General features: G+C 46.5%; 1 protein-coding gene across 1 annotated transcript; it reads left to right on the top strand.

Annotated features, from left to right (window-relative positions):
• Positions 1-343: 343 nt before the first annotated feature.
• Positions 344-27575, top strand: NDUFA10 (NADH:ubiquinone oxidoreductase subunit A10). Its single transcript, XM_058840094.1, has 10 exons — positions 344-502; positions 1307-1475; positions 1922-2137; positions 2280-2366; positions 3283-3404; positions 4879-4958; positions 8019-8073; positions 11631-11716; positions 17632-17740; positions 27151-27575. Exons 1-10 carry the CDS (start codon positions 401-403, stop codon positions 27217-27219), a joined length of 1095 nt encoding a protein of 364 aa, XP_058696077.1. The 5' UTR covers positions 344-400; the 3' UTR covers positions 27220-27575.

The following is a 27575-nucleotide window of genomic DNA, read 5'->3' as shown; positions in this document are numbered from 1 at the left end:
TCTCTATCCCGGTGATTCCCGGTTTCCCTTGCTCTCTATCTCTATCCCGGCGATTCCCGGTTTCCCTTGCTCTCTATCTCTATCCCGGTGATTCCCGGTTTCCCTTGCTCTCTATCCCGGTGATTCCCGGTTTCCCTTGCTCTCTATCCCGGTGATTCCCGGTTTCCCTTGCTCTCTATCCCGGTGATTCCCGGTTTCCCTTGCTCTCTATCTCTATCCCGGTGATTCCCGGCGATTCCCGCTTCCCGCCGCTCCCACCGGATCCCACAGGGCCTGTGGGCGCGGCCTCCCGTCAGGGGTGGGTCAGGGGGCGTGGCCTCTACGTTTGCATCATCCCGGTGCGCCGCCTCTGGCACCTGACGTCATCGCCGCGCGCCGCCGCCCTCCGCCCGGCACCGCCATGTCCTTGTGGGTGTCCCGGCTCGGCCGCGGCGCGGCCGCCCGCGTTCGGCGGGGGAGCTCCGGGCCGGGCAGCGCCGCGCTGGGCTCCGGCCTGCCGGGGGTGAGCGGGGAAGACTGGGTAGGGCTGCGGGCAGGGCTCTGTCCGGAGCTTTGGCCTGCTGCGGGTGGGTGAATAGGGCCAGCCTTTGGGCCGGGGCTGGGCTGTCCCCTGCGGAGCGATGTTCCCGGCCGGGACAGGCGGTGAAGTGGAGGCAGACTGGAGCAAATGGCAGAGAGAGGCGTGCGGGGACCTTCAGTTGTGGCTGTGGTCAGCGGTGCTGCGAGGAGAGGAGTGTTGAATAGGAATGGTCGCCCTTGTGTGCAGGGGAGGGCCCAGGACCTCTCAGAACGAGGTGTGCGGTGTTTGTCGGGCTCTGGGGGAGGCTCTGAGCAGGGCTCAGAAAGGCCCTGCCTTCAGCCCCACAGCCCAGGGGGGTCCCTCTTGCTACCTCTCACGAATCGTGGAATAGTTAAGGCTGGAAAAGATATCCAAGGTTACCAAGTTGAAACTTTTTCCTTCTAAGCCATGTTGAAATAAAGGTGTAACTCTCCTGAGAGTCAGTTTATTGTTGCTACGTGCCCAACAACAAAAAAAATACAAGCAAGAATCTAATGTGGAGTCTCTCTTGGGAACTCTGGGTGTGCTGTGTGTCTGGCCTTCAGACTCAAAATTGTTTCATGCTTTCTGTCTTCCCAGCCTAACCAGTGCTGCAGTTGCTAAGCTGAAATGGCAGTGCTAAAGTTACTTAGTGAAAATTCCTTGTATGATGTGTGTGGGAGCATGTCCTGTGTGAATGTCTGGAAAAGGTGCACTTTCAGCTAAAAACCCCTCCATGTCTGCTGATTTCCATGCATTTTCCTCTAGGCAAGGATCCACTGCAGCCCTGAGCAGAGCCTGCAGTATGGGTGGCTGGCCTATATGTTGGGAGAAAGGGCCAGCAAGAAGTTCACAGAGCACAGCAAAGTCTTCACGGTGGAGGGCAATCTGTCTTCTGGGAAGGGCCGGCTGGCCCAGCAAATAGCAGAAAAACTGGGTATGTCTGACTGTTTCCCTGCGAGCTGCCAGAGTTTAACTGTGGCTCTTGTGCAGAGGAAGTTCACCGGAGCAGCAGTTCCCGGCTGGGACATGCCGGAGGGAGGGGGTGGGGGGGGATTGTGGATGGTGTTGGTGAGGTTTGGGATGGGGATGTGCTTCGGGTCTCTGGGATTTGTTGGGAGTGAAGCTTCAGTTCCGATGGAGTCGGTGTGCTGACTGTGCTCCCGGAGAGCTTGGATTTTCCACATGGATGTGCTTGGAGCAGCTCAGCTCTCCCTGTGAAAGCGCTCGGAGTTTGGGCTCATTGCCCTCTGCTGTGATGGCCAGAGGGGCTGGGGCTATCTGGGAGCTGTTCAAGGAGCAGCTGTGTGTTCACTGGCTGAGGGGACTTTTGCTGCAGATGAATGCAGCTGATTTCTGCCATGGGCTTCTTCTCTTTTTCAGGAATGAAGTACTTCCCCGAGGCAGACATCCACTACCAGGACAGGATCTCGGGGGATGGAAAGCTGCTGCCTGAGAAGTTCAATGGTTTCTGTAACCTGGAGAAGTTCTACACGGACCCCAGGTCTCCAGATGGGCACTCCTACCGCCTGCAGTCCTGGATCTTTGGGAACCGTGTCCTGCAGTATGCCGATGCCCTGGAGCACCTGCTCAGCACAGGTTGAGGACTCACTGAATGGGTTGGGCTGGGAGAGACCTCACAGCTCCTCTCCTTCCAACCTGGGGACTCACTGAATGGGTTGGGCTGGGAGAGACCTCACAGCTCCTCTCCTTCCAACCTGGGGCCTGCTCTCCCTTGCAGGTCAAGGCGTGGTGCTGGAGCGCTCTCCCTACAGCGACTTTGTGTTCCTGGACGCCATGTTAAAGCAGGGATATGTCCACAAGAGATGTAAGTTCCTGCCAGCAAAAGGAAGCTGCTTTGCCATAATCTCTCAGAAGTCTGGGACTTTACTTTAAAAAAAAACAAAAAAATTCCTGCTTGGAAGGAGGGATTCCTTTAAATATTCAGTGTTCATGTGTTTCTGAGTGGAGCCAGTATGGTCTCAGTGGCTGTGGGAGGACAAAAATATAGGGCACGAATTGAAATGCCAAATCTTTCATTTGTAAGGAAAAGCCCCTTTTCACTGTGAAGGGAGTCAAACCCTGGAGCAAATCATCTGGGTTCTTCCCCCTGGAGATACTTGGAATGCTGTGGGTGGAGTTCTCAGCAGAGTGGTTGAGCCAGGTGATTTGGGGATGGTCCTCCCAACCTGAGTGATTTGGTTTGGGGTTACGGGTACTTGGTAAATCTTTTCTTTTGGCTGCTCCTGAGGTAGAGATAACTGTTTCCTTGACTGCCTCCTGTTTTTGCTGTTGGATTTAAGAGGTGTGTGTTTTTTACCACCTGCTGTAAGTTGCTGGATTGCTTTGAGAGCTGATTATAGTGACCTGTGTCTTCCTCCTCTGCATTGCTAAGGCAGCAAAGCCCAGCAACCCACGTCTTAATACAAAAACCCAGTTTGGATTGTACTGGAATCCTTCGGGAGCAAACATCTTTATTAGAGCTACCATGGCTTACTGTCTGTAAATGGTGGAAGAAAAGCTGAGATTCCTCTAAACCTCAGTCAGGAATAAAGTCTCTCTTTGATAATACTGGGTTTAGATTCTTACATCTCAGTGCAGGAAACTTCCCTGGAGATAGCTTATTCTGTAAACTTCCTGAATTTTGTTTGAGGAAAAGCCTACTTTAAACTTTCTCTATGAGCTCAGAAGAAGAGACTGCAAATACAGAGGTAGGGAATGTGATTTATTTGTGTTTTACACAGGCCTTGATCACTACAAAGAGGTCAAGGAGATCAGCATTTCTGAGTTGCTGCCACCTCACTTGGTCATTTATGTAGACATGCCTGTCCCTGAGGTGCAGAAGAGGATTCAAGAGAAAGGCAAGGTAATTTGATCTCTGATTATTGCTATTTATCTCTTATCTTTATTGTTACTTGTCTCTCACAATTGCTGCTTGCTAATGTCTGCTGTAATCACACCTTATGTGGTCCTGTGGAGTTTGCTGCTGAATTCTGCTTCTGAGGAGCTGCTTGTCCTCTGAGGTGTGAGATCTGTGTGGCGGTGATGCCTTTGTGGGTATTCTTATAGGTTTGGTTTAGAAAAATAAAAGAAAAAGCAAAAATCAACTCTTTTTTAGTGACTGCATCAATATGTTGTCATTTGTAGAATGAGAAATTGTTTTAAGAGCAGGTGAATTTTTATGCCAGATGCTGTAGCTGCCACTACAGGAGCCGTGGGCAGTGATGTGCTGCTTGCAATGCACTTGGAGATAATTTCTTAATCCTGAGTGCCAGGAGCCTGGCTGGGCTCCCTGGCTCTTGCTTCCCAGTTGACTGCTTCCTCACACCTGTGCTGGGGTTCATGTGTGAGTCACCTGGGATCAGCAAGTTCACTTAATTCCCTGAAAACCAGCAAATCACTGCTGGATGACTGTGTTATTGAACTGGTCTTGGCTCAGGAAAGCTGTAGGGTGCTTTTGGGGAATGACTCATCTAAGTAAGGTTTGTAATTTGGGGTTTTGTTTCCCCCCCTTTCTCTGATACTTGGATGTATACTTGTAACTGTTTGCAAGTGTGTTATGAGGATTGAAAGATGTTTGTCTTGCCTTGTTCAAAGGCTATGGGAAATGCGGTTTAACTCTGGAAAACCTGACAGATTAAAAGAAAACTTTGGTTTATTAGAAAAAAATTCCCAGATAAGAAATTCTTCATGTATTGGGGGAACTTGTGAATTCTTAGCCCTTGTGGGCATGAAAATCAGTGGCATTTTTGAAACCTTGGAACAGGAATTGCTGACTTAGCCTGTGACTTTCTGGGTCTGTGGCAGTGCTGAGCTCTGTAGGGCTTGTTTGGGGGACACATGGTAGATCAGAGAAATTCCAGGTGTTTTGCAAATGTGGCATTAAAAGTACACTGCGTGCAAAGCAGGCTGGTTAACAGCAGGGATATCCATAAAATTTCACAGGCGTTTGGAGCAGGTGTTTGTCCATGCACTTGTTTGAAACTGTGGAAATACGTAAAATCTGGCCTCCTTATGGAAAAGGTGGACTCAGACAGTCTTATCCTGTTTTCTGGGTGAGAAAGCATATTCCAGCTCCCTGGAATATGTAGTTAGGAGGAATGAATCAGTCCTTGGAAAGCTGAGGGCTATTCTAGGTATTTCATGGCATGTAAGGAAATTGCAAACACTCGAAATGCCTTAATTCTTTGAAACTTTCACTGATGTGCATGTGGTTCACCTGGCTGTTTGACTGCTTATTCCAGAGTGAACCCTTAGCAGGTGGTGGAGCAGCCCTTGGAGTCTGTGCTGGTAGGAAAAGAAAGTTGATTCCACAACTTTTTCTGTTTGTTTATTTGCAGCCATATGAGAAAAAGGTGTCTCCTTCCTATCTTCAGAGCATTGAGGATGCTTACAAGAAGACCTTCCTACCAGAGATCAGGTTAGCAAAGCAAAATGTTTTGCCTCTTTAGGTTCTTGAGCAAAGGTGTGTGCAGACCTTAAACTCTCTGGCAATATCAACAAGTCATGTAAAAAAATCCCCCTTGTTGTGCTGCAGGGTACAGTATTGTGCCATAATGAAGGGGTGGTCATTCACAGCATAAGAACTGTGTGAGTGTAGTTACCTCTGCCATCCCAGAAGCCTAATGCCAGTGTTGGAAGATTAAAAGGGGCTCAGGAGTGATGTGCAGAATGCCACAGCTATGGCTATGTGTGTTTGCTCGACCTGAGGAGAGAGTGATGCAATACAAGCTTTTCTCAGGCCTTTTTGGAAAGCTGTAGGGCTTTTCTTTCTTCAAAAAGTCCTTTCAGTTTTCACAGAATGCCAGAATGGTTTGTGTTGGAGGGACCTCAAAGCTCATCCAGTGCCACCCCCCTGCCATGGGCAGGGACACCTTCCACTGTCCCAGGCTGCTCCAAGCCCTGTCCAACCTGGCCTTGGATACTTCCAGGGATCCAGGGGCAGCCACAGTTTCCCTGGGCACCCCGTGGTAGGCCCTCCCCACCCTCAGAGGGAAGGATTCCTTCCAAGTACCACATCTCTCACTGCCCTCTGGCAGTGGGAAGCCATTCCCCGTGTTCTGTCTCTCTCTGGGCTTCCTCTAGCTGGGAAGCAGAAGCATGTGCTCTGTAAACCTGGGATGGAACAGAGCTTGCCAGCTCTCCCAATTCTTAGAAAAGAACTCTAGGGAAATGAAAATCATCCTAAAAATCTAAAAGCAGAATTACAGTCCCTCATAATTCTGGCAGGGAAACTCTCAAAGGGTATCAAATGAATTAAATGTGAAAGTTCTGGTGTGTGCAGGAGGCTGATGGAAATCAGAGTGAATTCCTGGGAGTTTTGTAGCCTGCCTGTGTCCCCCTGGTGCTTGCTTCATCTCCCCAGGTGGATCAGTGTGATGGCTCTGACAGCTACTGAAGGGAATAACTCGATGTTGAGCCTGTCACTCATGCAGGCAGGGGTTGTTGGTGTCATGGATATGTGTCCCCACAGCCAGCACACAGCTCTCGAAAAGGAATGGGAAACCTTGGGAATGTCATCCCCCTGAGGGCAAACTGCTGTAGTCACTGGTGGGCAGAAACCTGCATCTTGTTCTCTGGGTCAGATGGAGCCCCACATACATCTCGTGGTGCTCAGTGAGGCTAAATCCTATAAATCCTGGTGTGATTTCACCTTTTTGCTCTCTGTGTGTACATGGTCAGTATCCCTACCTAGCAAACCCTCTCTGCTCGGCATCCTGGTGGCAGAGGTGCTCCCGGCAGCCCGTCACATTGATCTGTGGCTCTGTCCCCTGGCTCTGGGGGAGCTGGGAGTGTGTGAATCCAGCTCTTTGCACCTCAGGGTGGCTCCCATCTGGGATAAAGGCAGAAGCCACAGCTGCCTTTAACTGTTTGTTTGCTGGCAGTGGTGCAGGGAGCTGTGTTTGCACCTGGCTGTTACCTCTTAGACTGCCTGGTTTGATTCCCTGACTCCTAGGCATGCCCAAAATCTGGTCCAAACAGGCTAAAAAGAGTTGTTATAGACTGCTTAGCAAGCTCCTGCATGCTTTTCATGTTGAAGTATGTCTGCTTGTTCCTTGAAAAGCAGTTTATGGGGCAAAACTCCTGTTATCTTGTGTTGTTTAACTGGAGCAGCCTGACGCTGCCTAAAGTGGTTTGTCATGGATTTTTGCTTTAAAATTGATGCTTTCTTTCTAGTTGACTTTTTATGAATGTCTTTAATGTTTTTACTGGTAGCGATTTGTGAGCTGGGTGCTGTGGCAGGTGCTGCCTGGTGATTTGGAACAGACAGTGTTTGGGTTCTGTTTGATTTTTCCCTTTTCCTGGAGCAGAGCCTTAAGTTTAGTAATGTTCCCTTTCACATCCAACACTGCTTCCACTGAGCAGCTGTTTTCTCTTAAGGAAAGCTCTGATAATCTGCAGAGTCACTGAGCAGCTGTTTTCTCTTAATGAAGCCCTGATAATCTACAGAGTCAAATCAAGAGATGGGATCAAGTGATTTGATCGGAGTTGTTGATGCGACTGCCAGTTTCAGGCTCTGCAGAAGGCTGACCTCTCCCTTGGGCTGATTCTGAGAAGAGTCTTGTATTCCAGCTGCCTGCCCCATCCTTAGAAGTGTCCAAGGCCAGGTCCCACAGTGCTTGGAGCAACCTGGGCTAGTGGAAGGTGTCCCTGCCCACAGCAGGAGGTGGAACTGGATGAGCTTTAAGGTCCTGTCCCGCCCAAACCATTTGAGATTCTATTAATTTTTTCTCCATGCTCCTGAACTTTGCTGTGTGATGCTTGATATAATGTTCACGTTTGGCAGCCATTCCAGGGCCTTCCAGGTTTTCCAGCTGGAAACAGCTATTGCTGAATGTGGCTGAACACGTGTAGTGTGAAAGGTTCATATAGAAACTCCTGTTGTGGCTCTGCTCTGCAAGTGCCTTTTCTCTGAGGGCTGCTGGCTGATTGAAAAAACAATCTTGTAACCAGGAAACATTACCTTTTAAAAATGTTTTTACACTTACAGATCCTGCTGCCTGCATTGGTGTTCATTCAGCTAGCTCAGCCTGAGTAAATAATGATAAATTAATGCATTCTTCTCCTGAAATTACTCAACGGTAGTCATGCACTGGTAAAAACAAATGTCTAGTGAAGTTCTGGATTAGACTGACAGTTTCACTTATTTTCAAGTAGATTGGGCAGCTGTAACAGGGGCAAATATCCACATTAGTTAAATGTACACAGATTCATATGTATGGTTTTTACAAATGATTTTCAACTGAAATTACGTAGATATTTAGGCCATTTGCCCTTTAAAAGCAACTTTCCACCAGCAAAGAAGCAGCTCACAGGTGCAACAGGAATTCTATTGCAATAGCTGGGAGCAATGTAAAAAACTGCAATAATTCTGGTTTGGTTTGTGCCTTTTAACTTAATTTCTGCTGCTTTTGGAGTGGGGTGAGGAGGATGGGTAGAGCAGTTTATCAGGGGAATTCAATTTCTGTGTTCCTTGCAGTGAGAGCAGTGAAGTTCTGCAGTACACAGCAGCTGCAGCTGAGGATGTGGAGAAGGTAAGTTTTGCTTTTCTGGGGGTGAGTTTAACAGATTTCCCTTATTTCTGTGAGCTTTCCCCCCACCCATGGGAGGTTGTTAGCAGGATAACAGAAGCTTTTTTGCTTCACCATCATTAAATTTTCTCTCTAGCTGCTGTTCCCTTAGGGAAAGAGCACCAAGGTTTTTGAGACTCCGGACAGGTTTTGGGCCCATTTTAGTTCAAGGGATAGATCTCTGTTAATAACAGAGTTATTATGTTAACTGCATAATAATAATGCACATGGAAGCTTGCCAAGGAACCATCCCTACCTGGGAGCTGGGGGATGAGAATTGCTCATGGGCTGTCTCCTACGGGCTTTTTGGGTCTTCATCCTAATGAGGTGAAATTCTTACCTTACTTATACACAGCCCAAACTCCCTCTTCTCTTGTGTTATGTGCAGTGTGATCTTGGCAGAGAATTGAGTAATAGATCTATATATGCAGTAGCCTGTACCTCATTAAGCTTATTAGCATATTCAAAGCATGCATTTTAATATTTAAATTACCCCTATCAGACTAAAATTACTTTTTTGCCTGAGGTGTCCTTCAAAGTTCTGGTTATATGATTCTGTGAAGCAGAAAATATCAATACTTCCCTGGTCCTAAAATGAGCTCTCCATAGCACCCCCCCCAGAGATGCACTGCTGTTTGTCACTAGGGCTTTTGGTTCCCATTATAAGAACAGAATTCTGGGTTCTCTGCAGTTGTGCATTGATTTTTGGGTGCTCTGCACTTGATAATAAAGGTTATCATTAATAACTAGTAGACCTGTGGAGCATTGTGAGTTTATACCCTTAAAAAAGGGTTGGTGGCTTCAGTGTGACAGCAGATAATAAATAGAAAAATTATACCAAAAATCAGGCTGAAATTAACAAAACAGCTGAGGCTGTGGTGTGAATATAGAGAATCTAGAGCAATTACAGTTATTTTTTCTGGATAACAATATAGAAGCAAGGAAATGAGTTGAGAGCTGTGGTGTTTCAAGATGGGTACTTGGTGAATTAAAGAAAAGGTGGCATGGGGGTTAAATGCCTCTTTTTTTCCCTGTCTTTCTCTCTGGACACATCTCCAAGTGGTCAGAGTAAGGCAGCTTGTTTCCTCCCTAGATTTTTTTGTAATAAACCCTATGGCTAGAGATTTGATTTTAATCCTTTAAATCGGGGTTTAAAGTCAGTCTAAAGCTCTTATTGTTCAAGGAGCGACTCTCCCGAGCTCAGCAATCTTGTCATTGCTCTAAATAGGGTCATCAGATGCCCCAGAGGAGTCCTTAATTTGCTTGGACAAGTCTGGGCTAGGGCAAGGATTATTATTTGGAAGTCAAAGTACAATGCCACAGAATGATTAAGGTTGGAAAAGACCCTGTAAGATTATCCAGCCCATGATGTTGTCATTATTGGGTGTTGGTGGTAGATAGTGGTACTTGGAAGAATTCAGTTGTTTTTTTTTCCCCCCCTTTTCTGTTCAGATTCAGTTTCCCTTTGGGGTGACACAGCAGAAATTTGGAAATAAGGGTTGGTGGGAGGGCTGTGGCTTTGTAAGATGTGTGTTTGCACAGGTGTATCCTCTCGACAGACAGCAGTGTTCATTAGCCCACTAACACTCTGTTTGCTTAGGGATTTGGGAGCTGAATTTTTTATGACCTTACAGTTTAATAACTTTTGGTTTGCTCAGAGCACACATGCACAGCTTAGAAATTATTTTATAAGTGTCCTAAAAAGGTCAGTTGGGGTTTCCTGTTGTAATTAACTTTGGTTGTGGTGGCTGAAGAGGTAATGAGTGCTGAAATGAGCTTCATTAGGGTGTTCCACACTGGTTTAGCACAAGGATAAAACTGGGAATACAAAGTTAGCTGTATGTTTAATTTCTTTTAAAGCCTTGGATATCTGCTGCTAATTTCTTTTAAAGCCTTGGATATCTGCTGCTAATTCCTGGGGGGTGCCAGGGTATTCCTTATAAATTCGGAAGTTGTTGGGATACTGATCCTGTCCTGGTTGGGATACTGATGCCATTGTTAAGGAACTGCTGGGGGAGAGATCTTCTGACATGATGATTACAGTGAGCAAAACTAATTTGGATACAGATTCTTTTTTCACTGTAGCACATTCTTAGCCCTATTGTAACAACTCTGTGATGACTGCTGTTATCATGTGCAGAGAATTTCCAGAGCTTTGCTGTGGAGAAGGAATTGCTTTTGTTCATCTTGTCAATTAAATAATTCAAAGAATCTAATGGCTGTTTGAACTAATTTACCTTGCACCTCTCTTCCTCTTGGAGTTATGTTGCAGCAGTTTGTGCCTTGAAAGTATTTATTCAGTCATGTCCAAACCATTTTTTCTTACCATGAAAACATAATTCTGGTAAGAGTAGATCTTTATAGTCAAGGCTACTTTGTAATAGCACTTGGTTGGTTATCATTTTTTAAGTGGTAATAGCTGGGATTTAGTGTTAATTACAGTGGATTTAGTGTAAAGAATACAAGGATTTTTCATTTAACTTTCTGTCACTTCATTGCTGACATGTGGTCACCTGTCAATGTGTGGACAATGCACCATCAGGAATTTGGTCATGACCTCAGCTTTATCCTTTGTGTGTGGAAAAGGTCTCTGGAAAGGGACGTTTGGAGCTGTAACAATCCCCTCCTACCCAGGTTGCTCCAAGGTGCTGTCTCCACCTCATCAGGCATCTGAAGTGTATTCTCCTGACACCAGGGCAGGTTTCCTCTCAGCTCCAGGCAGCCAGGTGTGATAAGCAATTACTTCCTGGAGCAGCAGAGATCTGTTTTCTGGCTGTAAACAAAGCTGAAACCTGGGATTGATAAGTTTGGGGATGCTGAAGGAATGATTTGCTGAGCTGGCATTGCTTGTTTGAAGGGTTCTGAGCAGTGAGTGTTACCTTTCCTTTCATGCATGGGGGTGCCTGATGGCTGGTGAAATCCTGAGTCCTTGGACTCATGGCTGCAGCTGCAGCTCCTGCAGGCCTGAATTTTCCAGCCTGAAATGTGCCTTTGTTTCTGTGATGTGAGCCACACAGCACAGAGGCAGATGCCACACCTGCTCCCCTGCCTGTCTCAGGGAATGTGTTACTGAGCCTCTCTGCAAATAAAACCAACCAGACCTTATTTTTGTAATGAAAAGGAGTTAAATTTTACTCATCTCCATTTCCTCCTCATTCTCCCTTAGGGGTGAGGTGGTACCTTCATTGCTTTTCAGCCCCAGAGGCAGGTTAAGGAAGAATGTCTTGGATCAGGTAAGAATTTGGCAAGAAGGCACCTCTCAGGCAGTTTACTCCCTGCCACCCAAAGCTGAAAGCACAGGATGTTAGGAGATCCCCCACATGTGTGCCCAGTGCTCCTGGCAGGGCCACAGCCTCCAGAAATGGAACTGGGAGATGATCATGTTATCCCTGGGCATTTGCCTTGTTACTACAGCTTTAGCAGGGAAGCCTTTCTCATTTGTTTAATAACCTATTTTGATTATTTCATTGATTTTTTTTGGATCAAACCACCCCTTACTGAGCTTTCTTTTCTGATTCCAGGTAATTGAAGACATTGAGTACCTGAAGTTTGACAAGGGGCCATGGGTGGAGCAAGATGATGTTTCCTTCCATCACTTGAGACTTTAGTAAGTGTGATGTCATTCAGCCACTGAGCAATTCTTGGCATCAAAACCTGGGAAAAATGGTCAAAACCTTGAGTTTTTGAAGGTGAGGTTATATTTTGTAATATTGGTGCTTGGCACTGGAACGTGGTGTGGCATTTTTGCTGCTGATTGATGAGACAAGAGGCTCCAGACAAGTTTAAAGTGGTTTTTGTCAAAGATCCTTGTCTGCCTAGTTGGAAGAGATCAGACTCAGACAGTGGAAAGTGACTTGTTGGAATAGAATTTAATTTGATTTTAATAATTCTTTGCAAGTGCATCATGTTTAATTTGGCAGCTTTGTTTGTATAAAATACAAAGATATATATATACATACATATCTATATATATTTATATATAGGTATATATATACATACCTACATATATATATAAAGAATATAGTTACATTTTTAAGAGAAAATGTGTTACCTTTTTTTCATTATTTTCTAGTCATCTCATGTGTAAATAGAAACACAATATCTGCCCCTGAGTTTGTGACTTTATGACAGGCATTGGAGTAGCAAGTTAAACTTTTTTTGCAGACTTGTGATATTTCTTGCATTTTACTTTTCTGTGCTGTTACTTCAAATACCTCCTAAAAATAGAGATAATGCTCCTATTGTATGTTTTTTCTATGGAGGAGGGAAGGTAGATCACAGAAGAGCAGTGCTTGGTGTTGTCTGACAGGAACAAGTCATGATTTGGGTGCATTTTACATATCAAAGATGAAGTTTCTTTGCGTAGTAATTGGAGGATAACGTCTGGTGACTTAGGCCCTAAAAAATGCTCACAATCAGATTTCCTTTGAAAAAGGAAGTAAGTTGCTTGTTTTCCTGTAACTCAACACTAGTGCAGCTATTAGGAAAGGATTTTTAATTGTGGTGAGTAGGAGGGAGTTGAAGGAAACCTTACAATTAGAACAGTGTGTTAAGATACTGCATGAAAATTCTATTTCACAGTTTTAGAAGGGAATAAATTGCTTTAAGGACTCAATTTTTCATTGAATCCTGGAGGAGGGTGAGCGAGTCTCCTGCTCAAGGGTCTTTGTCACTGTAGGTAATATGAAATTATTTCTTCTTTTGGCAAAAACATGGGCTTGTTTGAAGACCCCAGAATGCAATAAACTGCTTGTTTAAACCACAGAATCATAAAATATCCTGTGTGGGAGGGACCCACACTGTACCTGGAGCCCAGCTCCTGGGGTTTGCATTTGAATTTTTGTGCTGGGGTGTCAGGACATCGATAAAGGGCTGACAGCACATCCCGTGCCAGTCTTGAGCTCATGACTTGCTCAGCTGAGCGAGGGAGTCTTGGGCAATGTCTCGGGCAGCCTGGGAAGAGCCTCTTGGTAAAAATGTGTGTGTTTGGACATGATCGTTCCCCATGGTAACTCCAGAAACACAGGGAGCCTGCTGCAGGGCACCCGTGTTGGAGTTGTCTGCTGGATCCAATGCCTGGCCTAGGTGTGAGTCTGTGAACTTAAGTTGATGCTTTTCTCACTTTTTCCACTGCCCGGGTAGCAACAAGCCTGTGGTCCCCAAGGTGTGCAGGTGTCCCGTGCCTGTGGGAGTCTTTCCTTTGATTTTCCTGCAGGTGCCCAGTGCCTGCTCGTGCTGGCACATGCTGCCCTCTCCTGGGTGCTCCTGGTGGGCTCCAGCAGCTATTCAGGATGGTTCAGGCTTGAAAAGCCCTCTGAGATTGTGGAGTTCATAGTTTCCCCAGTGCTGCCGAGCCCATGGTGGGCCCATGTCCCCAAGTGCCACACCCACAAGGCTCTGGAACGCTTCCAGGGGCACTGATTCCACCATTGCCTGTTCCAAGGCCTGGCCCCCCTTCCTGTGAGGAAGTTTCCCCTAAGATCCAATAGAAGTTCTGCCCTGCTTGGTTTTCCACCTGCAGTTGCTTCCTTTGCTGGCCTGCCAGCCCTTGGGACTGCATCAGCCCTGTGTTCCCTTCCACCCTCTGCTCACACTGATGCCTTGAGAAGACTGACCCGGAACAGAGGCTGGACAGAGTTAAGAATAAAGTAGGTATTTATTGAAAGGCCTTAAAGGACACACCTTGGGCAGTGCAAGAGCCTGGCCAGGGCTACACCCAAGAGGGACCCAAAATGGTCACAAAATGGATGACTGGTCATGAGGTCTCACATTTTTATCAGTTTTGGTCCATCTGCATATCAGAGTTAATTGTCTAATTACAGCTTCAGGTTATAAAGTCCCATCCTTCTTGTTTTCTCTCTTCAGTCCACCCTTGTTTATGCTTTTGGGCATGAAACTTGCAACGCTTGTCCTTGGTTTCAAGCTAGAAAATGTTTTGTCTTTCTGCTCTGTGAAGAGAGCTCACTAACACTTAACATGAAGCTGAAAACTACATACCTAGGTAACACAGACTATGAAAAATAGGAAAGCTAAAACTTAAGGCATCAGCACCAGCGTGTCTGGGGGACTGGGATGGGTGAGCAGGGCTGAGAACTTTTTTTATTGCACACGTGTAGGGCCTAATGGAAACCCCAGCAGGGCCTCTGGTTGATTAATGCAAATTAGCCAGCTAATGAGCCGCACCCATAGGCAAGCAGTTGCATAATGATCCCTTTTATCCCCCTGCCTGCCCTTAGGTGCTCTCTCTTGTCCTGACAGTGTAGCTGTGGGATCTTGGTAAAAGGTTAAAAGGGCCTTCATTTGTGCTTTGGGAGCTGGAGGGGACTTCCAGAGGATGTTCTTCACATCTTCCCTTCCTCTCCAGGAGTCCAAGAGAAACCATTCTGGCTTTTTAAATGTCTCAGGGAGCTCCTCTGCTGCCACTGCACTGTCTCAGGGATGTCTTTATCTGGGCCCTTCCCAGTGACATTTGTCTGTCTGCATGTACTTCAGAATAAATCATGTTTGGGATGAGGAGTGTGGCCCGTGTAACCTTGCTTGTGTTCCTTTGTCAGCTCCTGGTGGGAGCTTGATGCACTTGTTGTATCAGACAACTGCACAGCTAAATCTGATCTGTCCCTGCAGCTCCCTCAGAACCTGGGAGTCAGGGACAGAGGCCCTGCAGCTCTGCTTCCCCGTGTAATTTTGCTTAGCAAAGGGAAGAAGTATCCCTGTTTAAATATCTGATTGCAGATAGCAGGACAAGGGGAGCTGGCAAGAGGTGCATTGGACCTGGCTTTGAAACTGCCATGGAGACTCCAAAAATCTCATGAGCTGTAATTGTAAATCTTCTGGTACTGTAAACTATTTTCTTTAGCACCTTGGTTCTCTCTTCAGCATGAAATCACAGAATCCCAGAATGGTCTGAGTTGGAAGGACCTTCAAGCCCATCTCATCCCTCCCCTTGCCATGGCCAGGGACACCTTCCACTATCCCGGGGTGCTGCAAACCCTGTCCACCCCATCTTCTTGCTGCAGTTGAAACACTTATTTTGTGATTTTCTCTTTGCAGTGGCTTTTCTAGGTTTAAAGAGCTGTTGTTGCACCTTCTCCCCTTTTCTTGCGGACTTGCTTTTTTTGGAAAATGGGGTTTTTTTGTTCTTGATATTGATGGTGAGTTTTTGCTTACCAAGGGAGTAACTGTGCCTCACCTTGGCCATGCCACACCTCTTCTGCTTGGCCAAATGAGGGAATCGGAGTCCCTGTAGCAGAAGGAGGAATATTAATTTCATCTGTCAACACAGAGCTTGTATTGAATGGTTTTGTGGTGTTGGCTTTTAGGTCTCTCTTTTCACTTGAGTTTTTGTGACTATGCCAGCATCAGGTGTTGAGAAATCATGGCCCAGGCCATGCAAACTCAGGGTTTATTGTTGCGTTGCCTAGTTTATTTATTTTTTTCTAACCAGTCTCCTTCCCTTACCCCACCTCGCACCTTTGGTGAGGTTCATCAGACTCTGATGTTCATGGTGTGTGTCCTGCTGTGAGCTGCCTGTGAAGGAAGCAGGAATTCTTTCTCTAAAAAGAATCAGGAATGTGTCAGTCCTGATCCTTCTGCTTGTTCAGTTGTGCTGGATAAAGTGTGTGAATTAACATGTAATAGGTGCTTTTGGAGAAGAGATGAGTTATCCATTGCTGTAGGGTACTTCCAGGTGGGATTCCTGTGGAACAACCATAAGTTAAGAGGCTTAAGTGAGCTAAAACTGCATGTTCCTAAAGTCTTGGGAACACACAGTCACTTTCATGCTCTCAGTTCCTTTTCAAATATGTCCTAATCTGGAAGGTAAAGGTGCTGCATGCTGAGAGCTCCTTCAGAAAAGTCTGGTAAAGTGTCAGAAAAGAGTAAATAGTGATAATTTTCTGCTGGGGACGAGAGAGAGAAAATGAAAGAAACATAAAAGGTGCCTGTAAGTGCTTCCTGCTGAGCAGGGAATTAGTCCTGGCAAGTAGCTATGGTTTTGTGGTTAGACATTGTTGTGGCAGGTGTCTTTGGGTGTGCTTTTCTTAGTATTCCAAATTATTTCTGAAGGTGCAGAGAACACAAAGAAGCCATCAGTAGCTTTCATTATTTTCTTGTGCAAAGAGGTTTTGGGAGCAGAAGGTTTGTTATTTGGCCTTTAACTAAAATGAATTGTGCCTGGGAGTTGTCCTCTCCAAATGGCCATTTGGCTGAGATTCAGGAAGGAGTGGATTCACTGCAGAGTGGGTGGCAAAACCTTATCTCTGTGTGTGATATTATGCTTTATAGGTGCCTTTTTGTGCCTTCCACTACCTGAAATACACATCTAATGTTGTTGAAGTTAAATAATGTTGCAGTTCATAGGAAGCATCTTTGGTGTTGATCCTGATCTTTGACAAGGGCATTTATCCTCATCTTCTGCCATCTGAACTTTGACTGGATTATTGTATTTCCTTGCAAATCTGTCTGTAGTGGGATAATTTACTTTTTTAAAAAGTGTGAATATCAGGGTATATTAGCAACCAGTTCACTTGTTGGAACACTTCATGGCTAGGAGGAAAGGTCCCAAAATTTATGATTTGGGGGTAAAATAATTTCTTGAAGATAATAAACTTTGGGCATGTGCTTGATGTGCATGTTGGTATTTGTTGAGAAGTGTAATTCCCTGCAAACAACCCAACTTGCAGAGTTCCTGGTGCTGCATTTAGGGTTTGGTCAGTGCTGACTGGAAAGGGATGTGTTTTTGCCAGCCACGTGCAGGTGGCACTGTTGGCCTGTGGATAACCACAGGCAGCAGGAGGCTTTCTAGCAGTTTCTCAGGCGTCTTCATTTCAGGGTATCTGAAGTGCTGGTGCTGTGCAGAGTGGATTGTTGGTGGGTCCTGAGATCCATCACTGGAGCTGTTGCAGCTTCCTCCAGGTGTTCCCAGGCAGGATGCTGGAGGCACTGCCTCCTTCCAAATCCTCTCACTGTCTCAGTACTAGTCCATTTAGGATGGGAGTTTAGCAAGGTGCTGTGTGGCATTCAATAAAACCACTGTTTTTTACACTGCTTTTACAGAAAGCAAAAAAGCCAGGAGGGGATGCATAGAGAAGGGTCCCAGGAATGATGGAGCATCTCCAAGGAGGAAGAACCTGGGAGGGGAAATGGAGAAGCAGGAAGTTGGAGAAAGGAGCAAACTGGAGGCAAAGATGAGGGGCAGTGCCTCATAGATTTGTGAGAGGAATAAATGTTTGGAAAACAGCCCAAACTTTTGGAAACTTTATTTAACAGAAAAGTAGTTCTGTAATCATAGAATGATTATTAGGAAGCCTAGGATGGTTTGGGTTGGCAGGGTCCTTAAAGCCTGTGCAGTTCCACCCCATGCCACAGGCAGGGACACCTTCTGCTGCATCAGGTTGCTCTATCCAAGCTCTATCCAGCTTGGCTTGGAACGTTTCCAGAGATGGGGCAGCCACAGCCTCTCTGGGCACAACACTTGGCTTTTGCTGGGGCAGGGTGTGAACTGAGTATTCCTTTTTCCGTCAGTGTGCAGGACAAGGCTGGAGTGGTGGATTCCGTGTCCGTCCCGCACTTCGTCCCCGAGATCACCATCGGCGGCTCCGAGTATGACAAGATCTACTATGAGTACCAGGAGGTGAGTGCTGCTGGGGACATGGCCAGGGGGCCCCTTGCTGCTGGGGACAGCCAGGGGACATGGCCAGGGGGCCCCTCGCTGCTGGGGACAGCCAGGGGACACGGCCAGGAAACCCTCACTGCTGGGGACACCCTGTCTGCCACCCTCCTGCCCATTGCTACCTGGAACTTATGCATTTTGCCCGAATCCCCACCTTTTCTGAAGTCTAGCTTTCCCCCAAGAGGAATAACACAACAAATGGTTTGTTTCATAAGCTGATTTTCTTTCTTTTTTTTTTTTTTTTTTGAGATCTTTAGATGTGGACTAAAGGATAAATGGTTTTCATTTGTTTCTGTTTCTCGTGCCCTGATGAGTCTGTGACCTCTGAAATCTAAAATAATCCCTTAAGTCAAACAAGAAAATTGGAAACCCATGGTAACTCCTTATGGAGTGCTGAAGGAGGGGGTGTTTTTTTTGAGGAGGAATTGATGCTGCCTCGCTTCCCCAAAGTGCTGTTGCTTTAAATAGAGTGTTTCTGCACGTTGGCACACATCCAAAGCCTGTTGTGCCCAGTGCTCCCGTACACCTCATGCAGGCTCCCACTCAGGGTTTTAATTAGCTCCTGCCTTGCTGCTTCTGGAGACAGCAGCTCCCAATCCCCCCAGAGCTCTGCCCTGGTGATGCTCCCTGGTTCCCTGGCATGGGGCCTCTTCCCTGACACAGGGCTTGCCTAAGGCCCAGGTGTTGGAAAACTTGAAGAAGTTGTGGAACTGATGATAATTAATTCTGAGTGGCCAAAGTTACAGGTGAGCCTGTGTTTTCCAGTTGGGTTGAAATCTTCCCTGCTGCTGCATCTTATTATTTTCCAAGCAATCCTGAAGACAAAGGGAGGAATATACAATATTAATTGTTAGAAACCATGATTTGCATAATCCAAACACTATCATTTTTCTTTTCCTGGTAGTATACATTCTCTTACTGAGATTAAAATGTAAGCTACAGATTTATGGACTTGTTTGGAAACTGAACCACCAACGTTTTCTTCTGGAATAGACAGAATATTCCACATAATTTGTTCATCCTCAGCTGGCTGTGTACTGGAGAGGCTCCTGGGTTCACACTGTTCTGCCTCATTTGAGATGTGACCTTTCCAGCTTGTAAAAGGGGCTAAAGCTAAAGGTTAAAGCAGCAGAAAGCATCTGAGGTTGTCTAATGGGTTTGAAAACTCCCTGGTCCAGCTGAGAAATTGCTATCAGAACTCCTCCTTGCTGTCACATTTTTAAATCCGAAACTTTGGGCTCAGGATTTTTGGAGCCTTTCCCTCTGAGAGCCGCCTGTGCTGTGCAGCACAGATTTGAGCAGGATCTGCTGCAGGCCTCGTCTCTAGCACACAGCAGCCATCTGCACTGCCAGTGCCTTTCTTCCCCGAGATGAGAGGGCCTGTTTTGGGCTGAGATGTCCCTTTGCAGAGGAGCTGGGAATTACTGAGGCTGCCTGACACACAGCTAGATGTGACCTCTGTGCTGTGTGCTGAGAGCCAGAGCTCAGACTTCTGAGAGCCTTTTTTCCTCTGGCTGTACAGCAGCACTTTGTGATGGCAGGAAACTGAGAATGTCCTGGCCCATCCAGTGACTGGCTGCCAGGAGGAATTGGTGACTTGCCTTGCAGAGGTAGCAAAGGGATGCCTAGCAGTAGGAATATGGGTACCTGGGAAGGAAAGCTGTGCTCTCAGATTGCTCTGCTCCACACCAGTTAGTTGACAGCTGAAGCTGAGCAAAAAAAACCATTGCCAGAATATGATCTCCCTTCTGCAGCCTTGTTTGTAGGCCCTGATTCAGGAAAGTGCTGTGGAAAGTGATAATGTCCTTTGGAATTGGGAGGCGTTGCTCGCTTCAGGAAGTATTCTGTTAAATTTAGGCTACATTAATACTCTTTCTTCTCTCTTCTGAGTGCTTGGATTCTTGTAGTCCTTCAGTGGTGTGGGGGGTGTACAGGGATGGTGCACAATGCAAAAGATGCTGGAAGACATTCCATCAGCTACTGGAAGGGGAAGCACAAAGCCAGCCCCACCTGCTGTTTTATGTTCTGTGGATTGCATTCTTTGTGCTGAAACTTTGAAGATCTGGGTGGTTTTTTTTACCTTCCAACTTTGTTTAGCAAATGAAGGGCTGATTTTTTTTTCTCAGGCAAGGCTCCTGGGCAGAAGTGATCTAGCAAGAGGCCAACCAGTACAAGCACAGAGAACAGATGAGCTTCCAGACACCCAGATTTGGGCTGGGAGGTTGTTTGGTCTGTAAAGAGGTAATCACAGGCCCCTGCCTTGACCATGTCTGTGCAGGGATGGTCACAGCTGTGCTGCCACTTTGGCATTTGAAGATAAAGGGTTTAGGTCACTCTTAAGTAAAGTTTAGGCTGACTTGTACGTAAAGGCTTAATTATGGGATAATTACAGAAGTTTAACTTTTCCTCGTGGGAAATGCATGCTTTTAAGGTTGGTGTAATGATGTTTACCACATAAATACAATGATTTGTGTAGGGGATTTTTTTCCCCCAGTAACTACTCATAAATCCTTGATCTCTCCAATAGGCAGCAAACTGCTGTGCTTTTCAGAGCTCCATGCACACAATTCGTGCGGCCTAATAATGGTGGTTTTCAGGGATTTACAAATTCCAGGCAGAAGCTGGGTTTTGTTCAAAATATTCATTAGAAGCAACCAAGAAGGAGGAGGAGGAGGGAACACTCTTCAGAGTTCCAAGATTTTAGTATGTGTGCTTTTCCACGAAATAATGAGGTGGCCACATACAGTTCTGAATACTTGGAACTCACTTTTTTTTTTTTAATGTATATCCTCTAAATTTCTTCTGTAAGGGCTCTTTTCATGTGGGAGGAGGTGGCTTTTAGCAGCCTTCTTATAGCATGAAGTCCTCTGGCAGGGTCCAGCAGCTCTGCTGAAGCATTCAGAAACTTCTAAGGATGCTTTTCTGGCAAGGGAGAAGCAACCTTTCAGTCAGGTTCTGTAGATCAGAGATAAGCATGTCCATTCTTCAGGGAAGCAACATTATTTTAGGAACTGTCAGACTAGTAAAGGCTTGACTACCCTTTTTTTTTCTCCCTTAACAACTGCTGTATCTCTCTGCCTTTCTTGCAAGTGCACACAATCCCCAGGGATAATACTCCAAACACTGTGTGCGCCCTGCGAAGCTGAAGAGCTGGAGCACTTAGGCAGATGTGTTTGCAGTGAAGATGAAAACAAATGGCTCTGTTTAATGGAATCAGTGTACTTAAATAATGTGCTGATGTACTTCACACTCCTGCTGCATCTCCTGGAGTGGGGGAAAATGGCTTCTTTGACGTGTCTGTGCTTTTCTGTGTACATAAAAGTGCAGCTGTTTGCTGGAATTCAGAAAATCAAAGAATCACAAAATGCTTTGAGTTGAAAGGGACCTTAAAACTCATTCCCCGCCACTGCCACGGGCAGGGGCACTTTCCACTATCCCAGCTTGCTCTAAGCCCTGTCCAGCCTGGCCTGGGACACTTTCAGGGATCCAGGAGTAGCCACAGCTTCTCTGGGCACCCTGTGCCAGGGTCTCACCTCCCTCACAAGGGAGGATTCCTTGCCAATATCCCATCTAACCCTGCCCTCTGGAAGTGTGAGGCAATTCTTCCTTGTCCTCTGCCATGGAAAGGTAAGAGAAGGCTCTCATTGTGTTTCCCACCCTGTTTCCCTTGGTGGAAGACTGCTTTTGGAATATAGGGATGCTGAGCATGAGGCAAGGAAAGCTCAAGCAGATCAAAGTTCTGGCTATTGCTGTGAGGTGCAATCCAGCTCCTTCTACAGCAGCTGCACAGCTCAGCTGCCTTGCCAAACTTCATCTCTGTACCCTGCTCCTCCTCCTCCTCCCTCCTTCCCCAGGGCTTGGGAATGTGGGGCTGGCAGGGCCCTGCAGTGCTGTGGAGCAGCAAGCAGAGGAGAGGGAACAGGATGAAAGGGGAATCCCACACTGTTTTCCCAGGCTTTACAACACTCTTTTCCATAAGGATGCAGCTTGGGAGGGGAAATCCTCCGATGTCTGCCGTGCCTCCGGGTTTGGGGTAGTTGCAGGGTGATGGAAGGTGAGCCTGCAGCACGAGTCAGCTCTGTCCCACACCCCAGCACTGAGAGTGCTGGAAGAGCTTGTGTCTGCCATGGGAAATCACAGCTCCCCCAAGGAGGGGACATTAAGGGAAGAGTCCAGGTTTTAGGTGGCCCAGGAGCCACCCTGGTCCTTTTTGGCAGCTGTGGGACCAAAGGTGGCTGCTGGCAAGCAGAGGGTTAGCAGGGCCCTTAGCTCCCCATCTCTGCTGAGAGTACAGGGAACTCCTCACATAAAAATCTCTTAAAAGAGCTACAGGAGGGGGAATACTTGAACTTTCAGAGAGCCAGAGTCTGGATCAACAACAGGATCAACTCTTGCCTTTGCAGGAGCAGGGAGCTTTAGGATATCTTTCCTTTTCCATGTTTTTGATCGTTGCCATAGCTGCTTCCTTTGATAGAACCTTCTGTTTTCTCTCTGCTGCCATTTCTTTCTTGGCTTGATGAAGCTTTCATTCTTTTTAGGATCAAGATCTCCTTTCCTAATTCTGTTTTAAAGGAGGTGTTTGACAGCTGTAATGCCCAGCCCTGTCTGCTGTTGAATCCAGGAAGGAATGAAAGCAGACACACAATAAATTAGAAGCTGCTTCATTTAAGGTTTTGGGGTTTTTTTCTGTTTTATCTCTGCAAAAGTATTTTTAGCCCTTTCCAAAGTAACAAGATGTTGCCTGGCTAGGTATCAGTAAGACCAAAAGAACCTGAGGAATAACAAAAGCCTGGGAATGACAGGGTTGTTGCTCAAGGATACCTGGATTTGCTGTTCTTCCCACCTTCCCACTTCTCCTTTGCTCTCACTAATCCTGTTCATATGGGGAGACTTGTGAGAGCAGCCCCTCTTTGGCAACAGGCAGCTTCTCTACCCTGCTCCCCCTGAAAAGTATCATGGACAGTTGGCAGGGATATCTATTCCAGAAAGAGTGGGGAAGGAGCCTGACAGACCTTGGAACTTTCTCAAATCTTGGGCTTGGTGGTTGTGTCTGTTTTATTTTAGGTGATGGCCCCTGCTGTCCCAGGCACTGGGTACCTCTGTAAATCAAAAAGACATCAAATCTCACTGGCATTAAAGTAATCCATTTTCATCTTGATAGTCTGTCCCTGTGAAAGGAAACGTTTTTTTATGTGGGAGCACATCCCCCTTTCCCAAACCCCTCTCAATCCTGTACCTATGAAGGGATGCGATCCCCAGGATAGATCTCTGTTAAATTAAAATTAATTGGAATATAATTTAATAGGGGGGGTAACATCTCCATGGATCTTACACTGTGAAGTAGAGTCAGTTTGATGTGTTTAACTGTGCTGTGTGGCTTGGATTAATTCCTTGGCTTTCCCCTGCACTCTCTAGTGGATAACTGATCCTCTTGGGGGCACTTCTTTTTCCAAAGGTTATTGTCTGTTTTTCTAATGAATGAATGAAGAGCAGGACAGCAGTCATTGAACAGTTCCAGCAAACTGGAATTGTTTTAGCCTCAATGCAGTGAAACTTTTGGGTGCTCTTGTTTTTTGGGCTGTGATGGATGTTAACAGCATTGAAGGTTTATTTGAGTCAGGGATGGCAGGAATAAGGCTGTAACAAACACCTGTCTGTACCAGGTCTTTGGGAACCAAGCCATGCACACCTCAGATGTGTGTTTGGGGGGAAATCAGTCCCCTTCCCTGCTTTAACTGCTGCTCTCTGGAGCACAGGAGCAGTGGGATTGGAGAAGATCTTTGAGTGCAACTTAAACCCAGCAGTTCCAAGGCCACCACCAGCCCATGGCCTCAGGTGCCACATCCACCCTTCTGGGCAGCCTGAGCCCCACAATGCCACAGTGCCAGCCCTTTCCATGAAGAAGTTTTTCCCTAATACCCAATTTCAATGTTCCCTGATGCATCTTGAGGCTGTTTCCTCTTGTCACTTGGGAGGAGACACCTGGCTACAGCCTCCTTTTGTGTAGCTGCAGAGAGGAACCAAAGGAGGAATAATAAGGAACAGTCAGGAGCCAAACTCTCCCTGAATCCAGCCAGTATCTGCAGCTCCACAATCCTAGATTCTCTCAGATTTTAGCTGTGTGCCTACAACTCTGCCAACCCTTTGGAAGCGAGGATTTCTCCTGTAAGAAGTAGTCATCTGATCCCAGCAGTGATGTTACTGTGGCTGTTCTAAACAGCCACTGAAGGATGAAGTGGGGATATTGATGAATGAGCCCGAGCTCCCAGAGTAATGACTCTGCTTTAAGTGCTCTTTGCTCAGTGCTGCTCCAGGCAGGCTATTTATAGAGCTCCTGGAGCTGTGGAGCCTGGCCATCAGCACAGAGCAGCACAGGAATGGAGGGCAAAACCGGTCATTGTTTGTTCCCCAAAGGCTGGAAAACCAGGCACAACCTTTGCCGGTGGTTAGAGCTCTCCAGAGCTCTACCTGCATGTGCCTGATGTGGAATGATCTGGAGCAAGCAGCTGGCTAGAGCTGCCTGTTGCTCCTCCACAGCCTCTGCTACTTTATAGGGCTTTTCATCATGTTTATGGTTTTGACAGGCACTTCTGTGGCGGATTCTTAATTTAACTGATGAGACGGTCTTGTTTTCACCTCTTTTCCTAATGCTCTTTTTAAAGTTGAGCTGTTTGATGCCTTTGAGCTGGCTCTACCTTTGGGTACAGCTCATTTCAGGAGTTTCATGCTCTGTGGGGTGGATTTTATCCCATCCCTCTGGAAATAATCCTTGCTGCCAACTTTTGGGCTCTGTGCAGTGTAATGCAGCAGGCCAAGGTTTCATTCTCACTTAATTTCCATGGAGTGGAAAAATCTGCTCCTTGGTGACCTGGCAGGAGCTCAGCCTTGCCTCCTGCTGCAGGGATGTGGGGAGCTCCTGGGGCTGCCTGGTGGGATCTCTGTGATCATAAAATCATGGAATGGGATGGGTTGTGCTGGAAGGGACCTAAAAGCTCATCTCTGCCCCTCTGCCATGGGCAGGGACACCTTCCACTATCGCAGGGTGCTCCAGCCTAGCCTGGGACACTTCCAGGGAAGTTGGACTGCAAGAGAAGGTGAATATTCAGTCCCTCTCTATTGTCTCAGCTCCTGGCGAGCCCCACAGAGCTTTTCCCTATCTCCTTTCCATCAGCTCTTACAGCCAGGCTGCCCAGCCTAGACAAACCCAGCAGCCTCAGGGCTGGTCCCTGATTCCCATCCCTGCCCTTGTGCTGGCTAAGAGGAGGCTGGGAATTTCAGCTTGGGTGCACTTTGGAGCATCAGCCTAACCAGAACCAGCGCATCCTCCCCTCGCCCTGCATCCCCACATCTTCCCTGGTGCTCCTACCACTCCTCTCTGCAGAATCCTGCCCTGTTCCAAAGTGTGCAGCTCCTGTACTGCAGTCGCAGCTGGAAAATGTAGGATTTGAAGAGCACACGTTGGGGAAGTGGTCTGTGTCACTTGTGCAGCTCATGCTCAGAACAGCAATTGCCATCCCCTTGCCTCCTAGGTAATATGGGACTTGTTTACTCTGCTTTCCTCTTTTTTTTTTTTTCTTTTTTTCTTCTTTTTTCCCCCCCCTTTTTGGCTATTTTGGAAGCTTAGCTGTGACAAATCCCCAAACTCTCTTGCCTTTGCCAAGGCCCACTGTGAATGATGGAGTTATGGATGAATACTTATTATAACGCTTGCTTTGATGTCTTGCATGTCTTTAACCAAAGGCACACAGGGAATTTGTTTTGGACAATGAATTTGAATTCTGTTGGGGATGATATTGTAGCTTTTTAAAGAGGGCAGATGTACCCAGAAACAAAACTGTAAACTGCTGTATTTTCCCAGAGATCTCCTGTTGCTTTAATAATCTACTTATCTGGGAATCTCTTCAAGTATCAAAGGGCCAATTATGTGCTGCCTGGAGAGGACCAGGGAGAGCTGTTTTGGTGTCACAGGCTGTCTCATGTCCTCCCTGGCTCACTGCTGGAAATCTGCGGGGCAGAGATAGTAATCATTTATTTTCATCTCCCATCTTCTCTTTGCTCAGTGGGGGGAACTCTCAACAGGACTGTGTAGTTTCTGCTGATGTTTAGACAAGACATTAATTGAAAAACCTCAGAAAAACTGATCACAAATGGTTTGTGACAGGGCAGGTTGGGGAGTGCCTCACGGAGCAGGTCAGGCCTTGTGTCAGACTGATTTTTAGGGAAAGAAGTGTCTTGTTTTTTGACATTCAAGTGAATGTAAACACAACTCCCCTTCCTCAAAACAACAGGCTTCATCTTTTATTAAACAGCTCATTTTTGTAGCCTGAGTACAGATTTTATCAAGACTGCATCTTGCTTCTCTCTGCAGGGGCAGCTTTCCCCAACAGGATCCTCTTAAATGTTTTTTTGGAAAGGAAAAATCCTCAGGACAAGTCTGGGGTCTTGTGTGAAACCAGTGCTTGTGTGGAGACAGAGCAGATGATCTGTGCTTAATTATTTGGAGGGGCTGCCAGCAGATAGCGTATTTTTAAAGGAAGAGTTTTATTACAGCATCTTTGCTGGCTTCAGCCTTTCTCACCAAACTCATTGGGTTTTTTTTCGGGTGGTTTGCTTCTGGGGTCCAGTACTGGAGCTCAAAGGTGTTCTGTTCTGTTTCTCTTTCTTTCCTGGAGCTAGGAATGGATGTTCTAGAGATGGATTCTGCTTTTGGAACCAGGATCTCACCATCTCTGGCATTCCAGGTCAGGGTCAGTACCTTCCAAGGGGCGCTGCTTCAGCACTGAGACTCACAGGCTGCTGCTTAGCTCCCAGGGTACCCTTGAAATTTGGGTGAAGGCTTCAAAACTCTTAGGGTTTTTCCATCAAAAAGTGGATCTTGGCTTTGCTGATGAAGGCAGGCAGATACTGCTTTTGCTTTAGCGAAGTTGAGTTCAGTTCTTGAAGGCTAAGTCTGCAGTTTCATTTGAATGGTTTAATTTAACGTGGTAATTAACTCGGTATCTCATGCATGAAGTATTTCATATATTTAATAATGTGTGTGCCTATTTTGGAATGAGATTCAGTTCCTCTCCTCCATGATACAGTTAGGGGAGCCATCTCATCAGGCTGGGAGGGGCTGGATGAATCCAGGTGGAGTGTGATGCTGAGATCATTGGCCTGGTTTTCATACACACATTATGATTTTTGTATAGTGGTTTGTGCAGTCCCTCCTGCAGCTGCACAGCTCAGTCTTTTCTGAGAGACTGGTTTTTCTGTAAGTTTTATCATTGCAATGTAAAAAACAGGATTTCGTGTTCTACAGATCTCACGAGGCACTCCAGAACTTTGTGGGGGGTGCCCAGAGTTCTGACTGAGCTTTCTGCTTTCTTTAGCTCCCTGGGCGCAAGTACAAGCCAGGCTACAACGCCGACGCTGGGGACAAGTGGATCTGGCTGAAATGAAATCTGTTCCTGCTGGAGCCCTGGCCAGGATGGCCCACGGAACCTGAGGGAAGAGGAGCTACATTCAGTGCACCTGCTCCACATCATTTGTGTAGCACCAAGGAAACGCTGCCTAAATCATTTCCCATCCCCAGCAGAAGGGAGTAGACTCCCAGAAGGAAAACCATTTTGTTCTGGATTGTTTTTCCCTGAGGAGCCTCAGGGATGTGGGATAACCAAGTGAGCTGGGGCAGGCTCAACATCAGAGCTGAACTTTCTCTTCCTCAAGGCTGTGGCACATTATTATCCAGGATTATTGTTGTTCTGCTGATTCAAGAGAAATTAAACCTGTACCCTCCTGGCTCTCACAAAGTTAA

Source organism: Poecile atricapillus, chromosome 5 (assembly GCF_030490865.1).
Source record: "Poecile atricapillus isolate bPoeAtr1 chromosome 5, bPoeAtr1.hap1, whole genome shotgun sequence".
Taxonomy (NCBI): domain Eukaryota; kingdom Metazoa; phylum Chordata; class Aves; order Passeriformes; family Paridae; genus Poecile; species Poecile atricapillus.
Note: the sequence above shows the minus strand (reverse complement) of the source record. Positions and strands in the feature narration are given on the sequence as shown.

Bases quoted from the DNA above. Each gene is read 5' to 3' on its own strand.
- NDUFA10 (XM_058840094.1), top strand. From the start codon at position 401: ATGTCCTTGTGGGTGTCCCGGCTCGGCCGCGGCGCGGCCGCCCGCGTT. The intron at 503-1,306 runs GTGAGCGGGGAA...ATTTTCCTCTAG, and splicing joins TGGGCTCCGGCCTGCCGGGG to GCAAGGATCCACTGCAGCCC. The intron at 17,741-27,150 runs GTGAGTGCTGCT...TGCTTTCTTTAG, and splicing joins TCTACTATGAGTACCAGGAG to CTCCCTGGGCGCAAGTACAA.